Source organism: Diceros bicornis, chromosome 14, assembly GCF_020826845.1.
Source record: "Diceros bicornis minor isolate mBicDic1 chromosome 14, mDicBic1.mat.cur, whole genome shotgun sequence".
In the NCBI taxonomy this organism is placed as follows: domain Eukaryota; kingdom Metazoa; phylum Chordata; class Mammalia; order Perissodactyla; family Rhinocerotidae; genus Diceros; species Diceros bicornis.
In genome coordinates this window covers 7,698,446-7,712,904 of record NC_080753.1, presented here as the reverse complement: position 1 = coordinate 7,712,904, position 14,459 = coordinate 7,698,446, and the positions used below count along the sequence as shown (strand labels likewise).

Below are 14,459 nucleotides of genomic sequence, written 5' to 3'. Positions count from 1 at the left end.
TATTAAGGGCTGAGATAGAGGTCAGCCCAACCTGCTGCGGAAGCACATAGCCTAGGCCAGCGGTTTCCACACATTTTGGTCTCAGGACCGCTATACACTCTTCAAAAGTACTGAGGGACTTCCAAGAGCTTTTGTTTATATGGGTGAATTATGTCTATTGATAGTTACCGTCTTAGAAACTAAACCTAAGAATAATAAAAAAACACTTAAAGGATAAAATTCATTGTTATCATAAATATTTATTATGAAAAATACATTTGCCAACAAAAGTTAGAGAAAAGAGTGGCACTGTTTTAAATTTTTGCAAATTTCTTCAATGTCTGGCTTAAGAGAAGACGGCTGGATTCTCACATCTGCTTCTGCATGTAATCGGTTGCTCCACGTTGTTTTGGTTGAAGCAGATGAAGACAATTTGGCCTACACATATGTAATTGCAGAAGGATTGACGGTGCTCTGAAAGGTCTTTGGGACCCCTGGGGGGGCGGGTCCTCTGGCCGCAGTGTGAGAACTGCTGACTTAGACCAGGAATGCCTCTCCGAGGACGCAAGCTGAGCCCTGAAGCAGGCCAGCTATTTAGGGGCAAGGTGGGGGTGGCGGTGCTTAACGACGGGGCTGTTGTGCAGCGCCGGCGGGGACTGCTGGGCAGGGGCCTCGGCTACCCCACCCTAGTCTACCATTCTTGAATACACACCCAATTAATAAAAGGACCTAGTCGGGGGCCGATCTGGCCATCAATCTCACATTAACTGTGCAGCCTGAGGGCTTACGACAATGGAGAAACGGCGACCATCCACGACCTCACGCCCCCGCCCCGGGCCGCGGGCGAGCCGAGCGCTGCAGGCCCGCGGGCGGCGCCGCGCCCTCCGAGGACTGGGCGGGGCGCAGAGGCAGCGCGAGCGCGGGGGCCCCGCGGAGGCGCGGCGCGCGAGGGCCCCAGCGCGCAGGCGCGGCGGCGGCGCAGGCCGCGGCCCCCGGAACGGTAAACAGTGGGGTCACGTGACGCGGCCCCGCTCCTGCCCCCGCGCCGCCGCCGCACGCCGATGGCTGTGGGGTCTCGCGCCGCCGCACGGTCCCCACGAGGCGAGCGACCCTCGGGCCCTGGGCGGCGGCGGCTGCAGCGAGGCTAAGGAGGCCGGCGCCGAGCCTGGAGAGCGTCGTCGGCGCAGCCGCCCGGCCGGCTGAGGAAGGGAGGCCGTGGCAGCGACGCCGACGTCCTGCGCGTACCCCCTCTGCCCGCGGCACCCACCGGGCCCCCTCCTCCTCGGCGGCGGCGGCGGCGGCCTCCATCTTCCTCCTGCTGCCAGTGGTAGCGCTCGTCCGGCGGAGCTGGGTGAGTGGCGGCTCCGGCCGCGGCGCGGCGACGGGCAGCCCTCCCCTCCCCCGTCCCCGCACGCGCGGCGCCCCGCGGCCTCCCGCCCTCCTGCGGCCGGCGCCCCGCGCCTTTCTCCCGCGCGGCCGGGAGGGCGCCGCGCCGGCCTCTTGCGCAACGTCCTCGGCCTGCGCGGCCGCGCCTCTGCGCCGGGGCCGCTCGGACCGCGGGCCGGGGCGGGAGCGCGGCGGCCAGGCGCCGGCGGAGGGGCCCGCGGCCTCCCGCGCCCCGCCCGGCCTTCGGGTGAGTGCGCGCCCGCCGCGCGGCGCGCAGGCCCGGAGACGCCGCGGCGCAGCCGGCAAGGCCCGCGCAGCCCCGGCCCGGCCCGCGGGCCTCTGCCTCCAGGGGAGCCCGCAGCGCGCGGGGGGCCGGGCCGGGGGCCCCGCTGCCGGAGAGGGGGAGTTGGCGCTGCATCCATCCTCCCGCTCCCGCGCGCTTTTGTGCTCGGGACCCAAACTGCCGACTCCTTTTGCTTAGTTTAAATGAGGAGTCGGGAATCTGGCCTTGCGACAAGACGTGTAATTTAATGAACCACTTGTCGATACGTGAGCGTGTTAATGGTGCTAAATAACTGATCACCTGACACGAGGGGGCGGGGAGGAGGGAGAAAGGGAGAGAATGTGGGTACCGCGCACAGGTCGGTGTTCCTTCTTCCCCCCTGCAGTGGATTGCCGGGTCCGAGGACCCTTTCCCATCTTTGGGTTTTTAAATGCCATTTCCTAGAGACCCATGATCCGAGGTGATTTGGATGTGTGATTATTGGTGCTTATTCAGGAATCATTCGCAGAATATGATCATGGGTAGTCATTAATGTAAGTGGCTTTAATATCTGCCTAGCCCTAATTTTCGTTACGTGCCGAGAGACTTAATTAAAATGAAACATCGGTAATTGAACCTTCCCCCAGATACGAACTTTACCACTTTATTTTAAGCTAAAGTAAAAAAATGATACAGTAAACTACTTAGGGAGTACTTAAATAGTGCTTTGTTCTGTTAAGTTACTGTTTGGGAGTCGAACTTGTCTTCCATTTTCCACACTGGTTGGTTGAGATCTTCCGACTACGCCTCCATTCCTCATTAATTTCCTGCCATTTTTTGGTTCTTGAATGAAGTGTTTGGGATTGTGAAAATGTTTATAGATGTGTATTTATGGTAGGGAAGACACATGAGTCAAAGAATCAGGAAATATTTGCAGCACTCTTCTGTTGTTGAATTTATATCTTCATTCTAGAGCGCAAAAGGTGTTGTGTAAAGGTTATTTCAAATAGTGGTTTTTAACCTTCTAAAGCTCTTAGACCTTTTCTTAATTTATGTTTTCTCCCCAGTTCTTCTGTTAACTGGCCATATGTTATGATAATGAATTTTTTCTCCATCATTATCATCACCATCACTACTACTGTTATTAATACTCTTTTTCCCCATGATAGTAACAGAATTTAAGGGGGGACTTTTAGGAGCTATTATTGCTCTGATTAAGCTACACACAGTCAGTTCCTTAGCACCAGAAAGACTTCTGCTCCACTGAAGTGGGCCACATTTTAGAATCAGAATTATAACCTTAGATTTTAAGCTTTATTTGGTAGCTGTACTGGTGATTTGTCAAAAGGATAACAAATGAGTTAGTAATGGGCCCAGTGTTCTTCTGTTCTTGCATGCTTTATAGGTTCATTTATTGAAGAGCATGAAAATGTAATTTATTATACTGCTTTTGCATCCTTTGGGAGGATAGTGAACTTCCTTATCTATCACACTGAATTAATTATGCATTCCATGCTGTTGGGATAGACCTCAGATAACTTGATCTAGCTGATCTTATGGTATACGCATCTGTTGCTTATCAGGTGAGTCAAATCTAAGAGAAGTGGTCTGTGTAAATGTAGGTGAAAAATAGCTTTGGTCGCTGCAGATTTCAGGGTAGAAAAACTGAAGGAAATTGTCTTTATAGTAATCATTTAAAACTGTTATTAAAATTTTACTGAGTATGGGAATCAGTTAGGAAAGGTTGATAGTCTTTGGCTTGTGTAATAGCATTAATAAAACTGTATTATTAATAAAAGTTCAAAGGTAGCAAGTAACAATGTGGATTACTGCAAAATTATCTTGAGTTTAGATTTTTACGTAGTATGGATTATACTTGGAAAAACTGGTGGATGTAAATTGTGTGTGCAGTTCTGTTTTTTGGGTACTAAAATATAGATAATGGTTATCTTCCTTGACATAGTAATATGGTGTTTGCCTTTTTGATACGTTTTGCTTTCTTAAATGTGCACTTTTTTTCTTTACACAGATTTCTCATGAAATCATTTTTACTTAATTTTTGTCTGGAGATAAGATCTTTTCTGTTTTTTAGTGAGACAGTGATGTTTATTGATCAGCACCTCAGGTTTGTGGATTACCGTTAACTACTTCACCCTACAGTGTCAGGGAGTTCAGGATTCTTGGAGTGCTGATATTTAAATATTTTCATTCATCCATATTTCAGGAATTCTTGCTGACAAGTGGCTGCTAGATTTTTTCTTTTCCAAAACAGTACGTCTTGGGTTCTGTTTCTCTCTTACTTCTTGGAACACCCTCTGAGATTTTGGAGTGTCTTTTCAGAAACAGACGTTTTATCTTTTAACTACAAAAATGGCTTGGCAAATTGTTACACATTTATGATACTGTTGCATTTTTTTGAGAACAGTAAAAACTTTTCTCCTTTAATTGTTGCCCTTTGATTACACAGGGAAAGATATTGAGAGTATTGATTTGATTCAAAATATTTGAGACCCAGGTGCTGTTTGTACTTAATGAACGTAGTCTGGGTTGAGAGACAAGACTCAAACACATGAGATGTTAAATCATTGTCAATTAGAGTTAAAAGAGGAAGGTACTTCAAGAGTTACAAATGGCATTCTGTGAGGAATTGCCAAATGTACAGACTGGACACTTACTACCATGCATCGTGTATTTAATTTAGATCATTTTTTAATGATCAAAGGATTTAAATTTTTACCATCATTTGTACAATGAAGAGGGAGTGAAGAGAAATAGTTAAGTAAAAACTTCAAAATATTATCCAGAAGTTTTAATCTGTTGGCACAATCTAACTTTATTAGACAAAGTTTTGAATAGCATAGTAGATTGTGCAGAAAGGATAAACTTAAAGTGGTTTTAATTCATTCATAATTTGTGTGATCTGGCCACATGAAAACATTCTAAAGTTGTAGACTGAAAAGAAATCGCAAAGTTTGTAGTTGATAACTTCCAAAGTGATGTTTGTACACATTGAGGATAGCCATTTTGTTTTTATGTTAGGGAATAGCTAAGTGCGTATTTTCTAATTTATTTTGGAAGAAGGGTACATCACTTGGTTTCCAGTATTTTTAAGATTGCATTAATGGTGTATTAATAACATAATAATCAATGTGCAAGTAGACTGCGTAAAGTATAGTAGTTTAAAAGTGCAGACACAGGAATCGCACTGCCTGGGTTCCAACTTGGGTATACTGGGTATGTGACCTTGGGCATATTACATAATGGGCTGGGCCTCAGTTTGCTTGTCTGTAACATAGAAATAATAATTCTACCTACCTCTCGGGGAACTAATGAGATAATGCATGCAATGTGCCTAGCATAGGGCCTGGCATACAGGACATGCTAAGTACGAGTTAGCTTGGACTGTTATTACCTAGGCCATAGTTTTAATGATGAGCTATTTCCACTGTTTCTGTGGTTCATCCAAACTGCTGATGCTTCCAATAATGTCAATAGGATGTAGTTGTAAACTTTGAAGTTCATTCTTTCTTACTGTTATTGGCTGGTGTAATTCTGCTTTTGCCAGTTTCAACTTTGTACTTGATCGTTCTTTTTCTGGGTTCTTGCGACAGCTTTGGTTTTAGTATGGCAGACACTGTGGATTCTTAGATATTCTTTTTACATGATAAATTCAAAAAAGAAATTATGATCCTTGCTTTTTCTTATGAAGGCTTGCCAAGAGTCTAGCCAATGAAACTGGACCAGAATTTGAAATGGGTGTGTAGAGCAGGTGATTAGGTTGCATTGCTTTGTAGAATTGTACTTTGTAGAATTGTCATACCACATGGCTTAACCATTTAGTGATTGTCTTTGGCTCTATCCTGGAAGGATAACTATTATTCATCTTTAACGTTGTTATATCATGGTGGTTAAGAACTGACTTTTGTATCAGAGCGGACTTGAGTCCCAGCTCTGTCACTTATTTGTTCTGTAATATTGAGTGTAACTTGGCTAAGCTTCAGCCCCTCTCTCTCTCTCTCTCTCTTTTTTTTTTTTTGTGAGGAAGATTAGCTCTGAGCTAACATCCATTGCCAATCCTCTTTTTGCTGTGGAAGATTGGCCCTGGGCTAACATCCATGCCCATCTGCCTCTACTTTATATGGGACGCCGCCACAGCATGGCTTGACAAATGGTGTGTCGGTCCTTGCCCAGGATCTGAACCTGCGAACCCCCCGGCCGCCGAAGCAGATTGCGTGAACTTAACCGCTACACCGCCGGGCCAGCCCCTCAGCCCCTCTTCTATAAATTGAGGGTAATAATAGTACCTGTCTAATTGTGTGGCTGTGAAGATTAAGTGACAGTATATATTTAAGTTTAGCACAGTGCCCGGCACATAATAAACATTCAGTGAATTTATAAGAGATAATACTGGGTAGTGGGAAGTGCATTGACTCTCAAATGAGGTGTTCTTGGTTCAAATTTCAGCTCCACCACTTACTCTAGCAAGTAGTTTAATCTCTCTGATCCTAATTTTATTTATTTTTTGTATAATTGGTATTATAATATTGCATTGTTGTGAGGACTAAGTTAATGAATGTAGATCAGAGTTTCTTAACCTCAGCACTGTTTTTTGGCTGAGTAATTCTTTGTTGTGGAGCTTTCCTAGAGCGTTGTAGTATACTTACTAGATGCCAGTAGCATGCCCTCCGGTTGTGATGACAGAAGATGTCTCCATACATGGCCAGATGTCCTCTGGAGGGACATAATTGCCTCTGGTTAAGAACTACTGATGCAAAGCATGTTGAAGAATGCCTGGCATGAAGTTAGAGCACATTAAGTTTTACATTTTATCATCATTATTAGTAGTGGTACTTTTATTTTTCTACCTCTACTGCTATCAATTAGAAATTTGTTCATAGTAAGGATGCCTGACGAGTTGATGGCTTAATTTAAACTCTGGTGTAGGGGCTGGAAGGCACCAAGCAGCCCTGTTCCCAGGGCCTTTGCATTTGTTTAGGTCTTGGCCTGCATTGCTGTTCCCCATTTATATACATGGCTCACTCCCTCATTTCAGGGTTTGGCTCACATGTTAGCAAGGCCTTCATTTACTATCATACATAGACTGCCCTCCTCCTCTCCCCATCACCGTTACCCCATTTTCCTTCATAGATTTATGATCTCCTGATGTATATTTGTCCCCCCTTACGCCACCCTCATGCACACTCCCAAGAGTGTAGACTGCGTGAGACAGAGCTTCATCATAGGATAATCTGTTAGGGCCTTTGATATCGTTAATGATTCATTGTTGGGCTTATATGTAGTATTTTTTTAAAGGAGAGCATATGATAAAATATATAATTATACTTTGAGGATATTTCTGAAAAGTTGAGATGGTTAATTTTAATTTACTCTTAATTTAACGGGGGTTTTTTTAGAAGTGTAATTTTTTTTTCTTGCTGGTGGTGCTAATTCTTTTTTGCATTCTATTCATTCATGAAACACATAGAAAACAATATGTGCTGGTTTCATCACTGTAATCTAAATTTGGGTGCAGTATAATTCTCTCAGTTACAGATGAAGCAAGCATTTTAAAGCAGGAGATATATCTCCAGACTCAGATTAAATTTATTCAGAATGTTAGTACTAGTACTTATTTTTAATTGTATTCTGAGTCTTTCTAAGTGCTCCATTAGGAGCAAACTCTGCCATTCAGGATCAGCTCATGCTGTTCCCTTTGCCTGGAGTACCCTTGGGACCTTTAGGATTCAGCTCACACATCACCAGTGCAGCCTTCCTTGGCCTCCTGAGTTTCACCTTCCTGTGATACTGTGTGTAGCCCTTCAGTATGACACTTTCATATTCTGTTGTGGTGTTTACGTTTTGTTGTATTTGTTTCTATGTCTACACTCTGTTTTGGATTGTGAGTTCCTTGAATTTGAGACTGGATTTGTTTCACTGGTACCTATGATAATACTTTACAGTAGATGTTTAATAAGTATATGGATAAATGAGTAATTTTGAATTAAGCAGATTATCCAATTCTCTGACTTGGCTGGGTACATTTTATTGTCTGTAAACATGAGATGTGACTGTGAACCCAGAAATAATTTCTGATTTTAGCATATATGTATTTCAAACTATTACTGTCAATTTAATTGGATATATACATAGCAGTAGCCCTTTAAAATATGCCCTAGATGGTCTTGTTATGTTTTAATTATTAAATTTATAATACCAAATATAAGGAAGCATTTAAGTAAAACTTCAGTGTAAGAAACAAGAATTTGTTTAAATCAAGGAGTCTGTTTAATTAATGGAGATACTGAATCAACTCTTAATTTTTCTCCTTAATTAGATCTGATTATCTTTGTCTAGCCGCATTACTAGGTATCTCAGGGCATGTATTTTAGATTAGTGTCCTTTTTTTAAAAAAAGACTTTATTTTGGAATAATTTTAGGTTTTTAGAACAGTTGCAAACGTAGTATAGAGTTTTTATATACCCTTCATCCAGTTTCTCTCATTGTTACGTCTGACATAATGCTACTGTCTTTATCAGAACTAGAGATTAACATTGGTACATTACTATAAACAAAATTCCAGACTTTATCCTGATTTCACCATTTTTTCTACTACTGTCCTTTTCCTGTTCTGTGATCCAATCTAGGATACCACATTGTGTTTAGTAGATTAGTTTGTTCATGTTAAGTGAGTTACTGTTTCTACAATGAGCTAACATTTGTTTTCCAGTTAGCATGGAGAGTTTTTATTATTTTTTGGTACTGAACACTTGATATCTGAAACTGATTTTTTAAAATAAATTACTTTATCACCTCCCTTAAATGTCACTTTCAAGATAGTCTTGTGGGATGGCTGTATACTATGATTTTTGGCATTCTTCTGTTGGAATTGCCCCCTGAGCCAGTTGGAACCGCTTATGAAAAATCAGTCTTACTAATTTATAACAATTTCACAAAACACTCGTCTTGTGATGTGTCCTGTAGAAATTGTCCACTTTGGACCCATAAGCTTGGGTTGCTTTGTACTCTATTCTGTCTTGGAAGGTTCCAAGTCTCATTGGTGTATTAAAGGTGTCTCACACAATGGGAGCTGCTTAGTAAACATTTGTTGAATAAATTAAAGGTATTGTTAAAGAAATGTAACTTTGTTATACCAGTCTTTCTCAACATTTGACCATTGAAAGCTTTTTCCTGATATGTTTATTTAAATCCAGGGAAACACACTTTATGAGTCATACTAGTTTTGGCCAAAAAAAAATGTACTGGCAGGTTTGGTTTACCTATCTTATTTACAGTATGCTTTACTTTTTTTTTTTTTAATTGATTTTTAAAGACTAAATATTGTCTACTTGTGAGATTAAAAATTGTGCCGCAGCCTCTGAAGGCACTTTTTAGTAAAGGAGTTTTGGGATGGTTCACTAATAATAGTAGTATTGGAAAAAATATTTTGCTCATTTAGTTCACTATTTAGAATGGGTTTGTCTTCCTTATAGCTTTGTGATTTCAAGCTATGTGACCATATGAATGAATGTTCCCCGTTACTTGAGAGCACATAGCCAGTAGTTGTTGCAAAAGAAGGACTGACCTCAGGTGAAGTTTGTAGAATTTACCAGACTTGTGTTGTTCTGGGAATGAGTACATTTTCAGTAGATTCAGCATACCATTTTTAGAAGGAAAGTTAGCTGTTTGTTTCTAGACCTGGAATTGCCTTTTTTTTTTCTTTTTGATTCATCTGAGAAAAAAAGATTACTAATTGGGATGAAACTCTGAAGAGGAGGCAGTTTCGGCCTGTGATAAACTTTGGGATCCAGCACATTCAGATAAGCAAATTTGTTGGTAGTTCTGGATATTTAATTTTGTAAACATTTAGTAAAATTTTTGTAAATTATTTTTAATTACCAGAAATTTATTATACTAAAATTTCTTTGGAACATAAAAACATGTTAGTGGAAGTATTGGTGATATATGATAATCGAGCTTGTATTAGGTACTGAGATCAGATAGCTTTAGGGAATTAAAACTTCCGAACTTTTCATCAGCATTGTGAGCTGTAATTTTCTCTTAGTGTTATAGTTAGAGAATGCATGTAAAGTAACCAGCAAGTCAGTCAAGTAGTTAACATTTTGTTATTTCAGTGCTTTATTAATATTTCAATATAAATAAATTGCAAAATTTGAGAAGAGATGCTGAAATCCTTCTATTTAGAAAAGGATTAACTTTTGTGAGAGTGAGGAAATTTTCTTTCCTTTCTTTAAATTTTAAATTGTGTTACAATAAACTGCATCGATTTAAAATAAACAGACTGATGAATTTTGGTGGATATATACACTCATGAAACTACTACCACAGTTAAGATTTACATTTTCATCATCTCCCAAAGTATCTTCTGTCCCATCCTGTCCCTTTGCAGTCTGTCCCTCTCTTATCCAAGGCTCCAGCCAATCACTGATTTGTTGGAAAATTGTTTTCAAAGCAGAGCCTTCAGTGAGTCAAATCTAGTCAATTTCTAGCTCTGTAGCTCCATGTGAAAGGGTAGGAGTTAGGGCTGTGAGCTGTGGAGCCTTGAAACCTGGGTTTGAATCTTGGCTCTGTTTTATGACTTTGGGGAAGACATTTAAATTATTTAAATGCTTTTTGTAAAACGAGAATAATAACAGCCTATTTATTATTATGTATTGAGAATAAATGAATTAAATGTAGGTAAAATGTTTAGCAGCATATAATATATACCCAGTAAATTGTTGAGTGTCTTTGAACTTCCTCTTCCCTCATTTTTATAGGGGAAAGAATTCAAGGACAGTTTGAGAAAATTTTGGTAGATTTGGAGCTAATCTAAAATACCTTGGAATTTTGGAACCCAAGATGTTCTGGGTAAATTAGTGGGATTCTCTAGCTAACTGAATATTATTAAATTTTTGTTGACTCCTCCTCACCCCCCAAAAACACATTGGTTCAGTTTTCTGTGAAACCAATATTTGAAGCAATTTAACTTAGCTAGTTGAGGCTCCTCTAGAGCATAGATGACATTTGCTGAGCAGAACCTAGTACGTAGGTACAGTTCAGGTAGGAGACTAGCTCATGTCTGTATAGACCCCACATAACTCACTGATAGTTTTCTTCTCATTTATCTCATTTTATCCTAAAAGGGGTCCCCCCTAAAATGCATGTATGTGCACATCTGTGCCTTCGTGTGTGTAGTTTTTTTGAGTTTTGATTTGTTTGATTTAGTTGATAGTTTCTTTCCATTTTTTCCCTCTACCCCCACAAAAAAACTTTTTGTCTCTCTATATTGCCTTTCTTTAAATAATTTAAATGCTTTGTAAATAAAACGAGGCTATTTTGCAGTTTTAATAGATGTGGGACAGTAATTTAAATGATATGATTTTAGCTCTTTTATATGGACTTATTGTAAAAGCAGTGTCTAATTCTTAATTTATGAAAAGATTATGGTTAAAAACATGTGGTTTTTATGGTTTAAGCCATGTAATTCTTTCAAATGTGTCAAATTAATGGACTATATTCATAGTTTTTTTTTTCCCTAAAAATAATGAATTGAGTAAACATTTAATAGAATTTCTGGTAAAATGATATTCTACATGCGTGAAGAAACATTATTTAGTAAAGATTTGTTCTACATGTCCAAATGTATATTCTAAAAACAGAATTTTTATAAAAAAATTCAGAAATACCTAAGTGTGTTCTTAGACTCAAAACTATTAAAATAATTTGGTTTTAGGTGATTATCAATTGATAGCTTTATTTCTTATGGTATTTTTTTTGTCTTTCTATAGGGCTGAAAGACACACAGAAGTCTTCATGGATATAGTTGATACATTTAATCATTTAATTCCTACTGAACACTTAGATGATGCCCTATTTCTAGGATCCAACCTGGAGAATGAAGTCTGTGAGGATTTTAGTACAAGTCAAAATGTCTTAGAGGACTCGCTGAAGAACATGCTCAGCGATAAGGATCCTATGCTAGGATCTGCAAGTAACCAGTTCTGTTTGCCTGTTTTGGATAGCAATGATCCCAATTTCCAGATGCCTTGTTCAACAGGTAATTCTTACTTTTTTTTTTTTAGTCTGCAATTTAAAATAAAAAGAATTTTCAGCAGCATTTTTTTTTTTTTTTTGATGAGGGTAGTGAATTTAGGGTTCTTTCTAGGCATCAGAATTAGAATTTAAACTAAATTTTCTTCCAAGGAGTGTAGAATTACCTTTGAGGATTTTATGGATATAGACAGGGTGACCATATAATTTATCATCCAAAGTGGATAGTTTTTGAGAATTATGGGAGGTGCTGTTAATAATTACATCATGATGGCAGGTTATAAATTGGGACTCTGCCTAGCAAATAGGGAATGCCTTGCAAATTGGGACATGTTGTCACCCTAGGCCTGCTGGAGTCAGGGGGAACTGCTGAATTGACCTTTCTCAGTGCCCCTCCCAGCCCTTTAAATTTAATATACTGTGTGCTCCCATTTCAGATCTTTTGGTATTTTGTACATGTATCTCAAAACAAGAGAAAGAACTCCAGACCTGTGCTGTCCAACACAGTGACCACTAGCCACGTATAACTGTTAATCACTTGACATGGGTCTGGTCCTAACTGAGATGTGCTGTAAAGTGCACATTAGATTTTAAAGACTCAGTAAGGAAAAAGAATGTAAAATGTTTCATCAGATTTTTTTTAATGTTGATTGCATGTTGAGGTGATATTTTGGTTAAATAAAATAAATTATTAAAATTAATTTCACTTGTTTTCTTTTCACCTTTTTTTAAGGTGGCAAGCTGAAAATTTTAAATTACACATGTGGCTTGCATTATATTTCTATTGGACAGCACTGCTTGAGGATCTGTAGTTGAAGTAACTGAAAGATTGAGGATAGTAACTTTTTGTAGGGCTAAACTAATTCTTAATAAGAAATTACTTCAGAGATATATTAAGATGTGGAAAAATATGTAGGTTTTCTTTTATAAAGCAAGGAAATTATTACAACAAACTTTGGAGCAGTTAGCTATTCTGTGATGTAAAATGAGAGAAGGGAAAGTCAGCTTCATGTGAAGAAGGTAGGCCCCCCCCCCCCCCCCCCCCCCGTTCCCTAGATAGAGTAGGTCACAGGTTTTTGTGGTATTGGTCTGTTTTTCGATGACTCTAGACTTCTGCACTACAGTTTCTCAGTGTATTTTTTATTTTCCTTTTACTATTTTCTACGTAATATTTTAATGTAATATTTAAAGTTTGTATTAGGTGGCTTACTGTTCATCCCTAACTTTGTCAGATTACTCTGCCAGAAGACCTCAGCCCTTTGCTACTAGGGATCTTTTGGATTTAACAACTCCTTACTACTGAGGTCTTCTGAATTGCTTGCTAATGGTGTATCTCTGAATTATATACATTGTGTTGTGTTATCGCATAGGTTTACATTGTTTTTGTTGTTGTATTCTAAATGTTTTAAAGCTTTTAAAATTTTATTTTATGTATGCATTGTTCCAGTTTTTTACTTTGGTTCCTGTGTCAGTACAATATATCTAATTATCTTTATTGTCAAGCACTTTTGACAGTGTTTGGTTGTATGTGCAAAGTTTCACAGTTTAGTCCAAATTCAGTAAAAACATGTATTGAATATTTACGTGCTTGTTACTGGAAGTACAATTACCCTCAAGGATGTTATACTGGGCCTGAAATTGGCGAGTGTATCATCTTGTTAGACTTCTTTACTTATAAAATCCCAGCACTTTAATAATACTGGTATTCACACTTGCTATCTTTTTTACTTTTTAATTGATTTCTGATGATATGAAAAGTTTTTATTGATATGAAAAGTCTCTTCAGTTTTGATGAACATTTCTTTTGCTAATAGAAGACTTAGAACATCTTTATTGAAGTAGTTCAAGCTTTTTGAGGTATGATTAATTAATACTTGTTTATGATTCTATTATCTTGTAAACTTTAACTTTTTAATTTAAGAACTTATGTAGAATTATTTTCTGATTTTTAATTTGTTTGCTACAATTATTATCCTGGTTCTGAAGGAGAACTGTTTGTATTCATGTATGTGTGGGATATATGTTTTTAAGCGATGTAAGGGAATATGTGGGGGAAACTTAAAATAATAAAGCTCTTCTCTCTAGGATTGTTTAGATGTCATGGTGCCATGGGGCAGGGGATTGATCTTGATTGCTTCAAAGTTTCTTTTGCCCTTTGGGTTATTTGGTTCAGTAAAAGGCCTTGTATATTTTCTAATGATAGCAAAATGGAAAACATTAAAAAATATTTTTTAAAAATTTGTTTTGAAATAATTTTAGATTTAAGAGAGCATTACAAAGAAGAAATTTTATTTAGTAAAAACATTATGTGGACAACTTTTATAACTTTTCAGCTATTCACAAACTACTTCAGCTTTTTGTTGTAAAATAAAAATGACATAGTTCTCACCCAGATGTTTGTATTTGGCTCTGTAGGTTTTTCCTAGTTGTCTTGACTGAAGCTTAGCAGGGAAATGACCCTATCAATATTCCTCAAGCCAGTGGAAGCTATAGATTATTGTTATTTTGTAACTTGGTTTTGACAGTGCTAAAATTAGCAAGCTATGTGACCGCTGTCTTGTTCTCTGCTATGCTGAACCAGGTTGGTTGCTGTAGTTGTTCAAGACCCAGTGTTTTGCTGATGTAGTTGAATGGCTTGCATTGTATTTCAGCTGTCTCTAAAAATCATAAAGTAGTTTTAAAAATTACAAAAATAGGAAAGAAACATGGAAGGTTACATTTAAGGCTCTGTCAGATGCATGAAAGTTAGGATGCCAGTGGTTTCATTTTGGGAGGTAACTAG

At 39.0% G+C, this 14,459-nt stretch overlaps 1 protein-coding gene across 4 annotated transcripts in view; it reads left to right on the top strand.

Annotated features, from left to right (window-relative positions):
- PHF3 (PHD finger protein 3) overlaps positions 1-14,459 on the top strand; it is a 104,387-nt gene that overhangs the window by 22,702 nt on the left and 67,226 nt on the right. Inside the window, exons 1-2 of one of the 4 annotated variants that reach the window (XM_058554078.1) lie at positions 1,031-1,330; positions 11,416-11,684. In XM_058554078.1, coding sequence (XP_058410061.1) covers positions 11,441-11,684 — 244 coding nt within the window. In that variant the 5' untranslated portion in view covers positions 1,031-1,330; positions 11,416-11,440. Of the gene's footprint in view, positions 1-1,030; positions 1,331-11,415; positions 11,685-14,459 lie in introns of those variants that run through there. The other 3 variants (XM_058554083.1, XM_058554081.1, XM_058554082.1) reach the window with 3 other exon arrangements.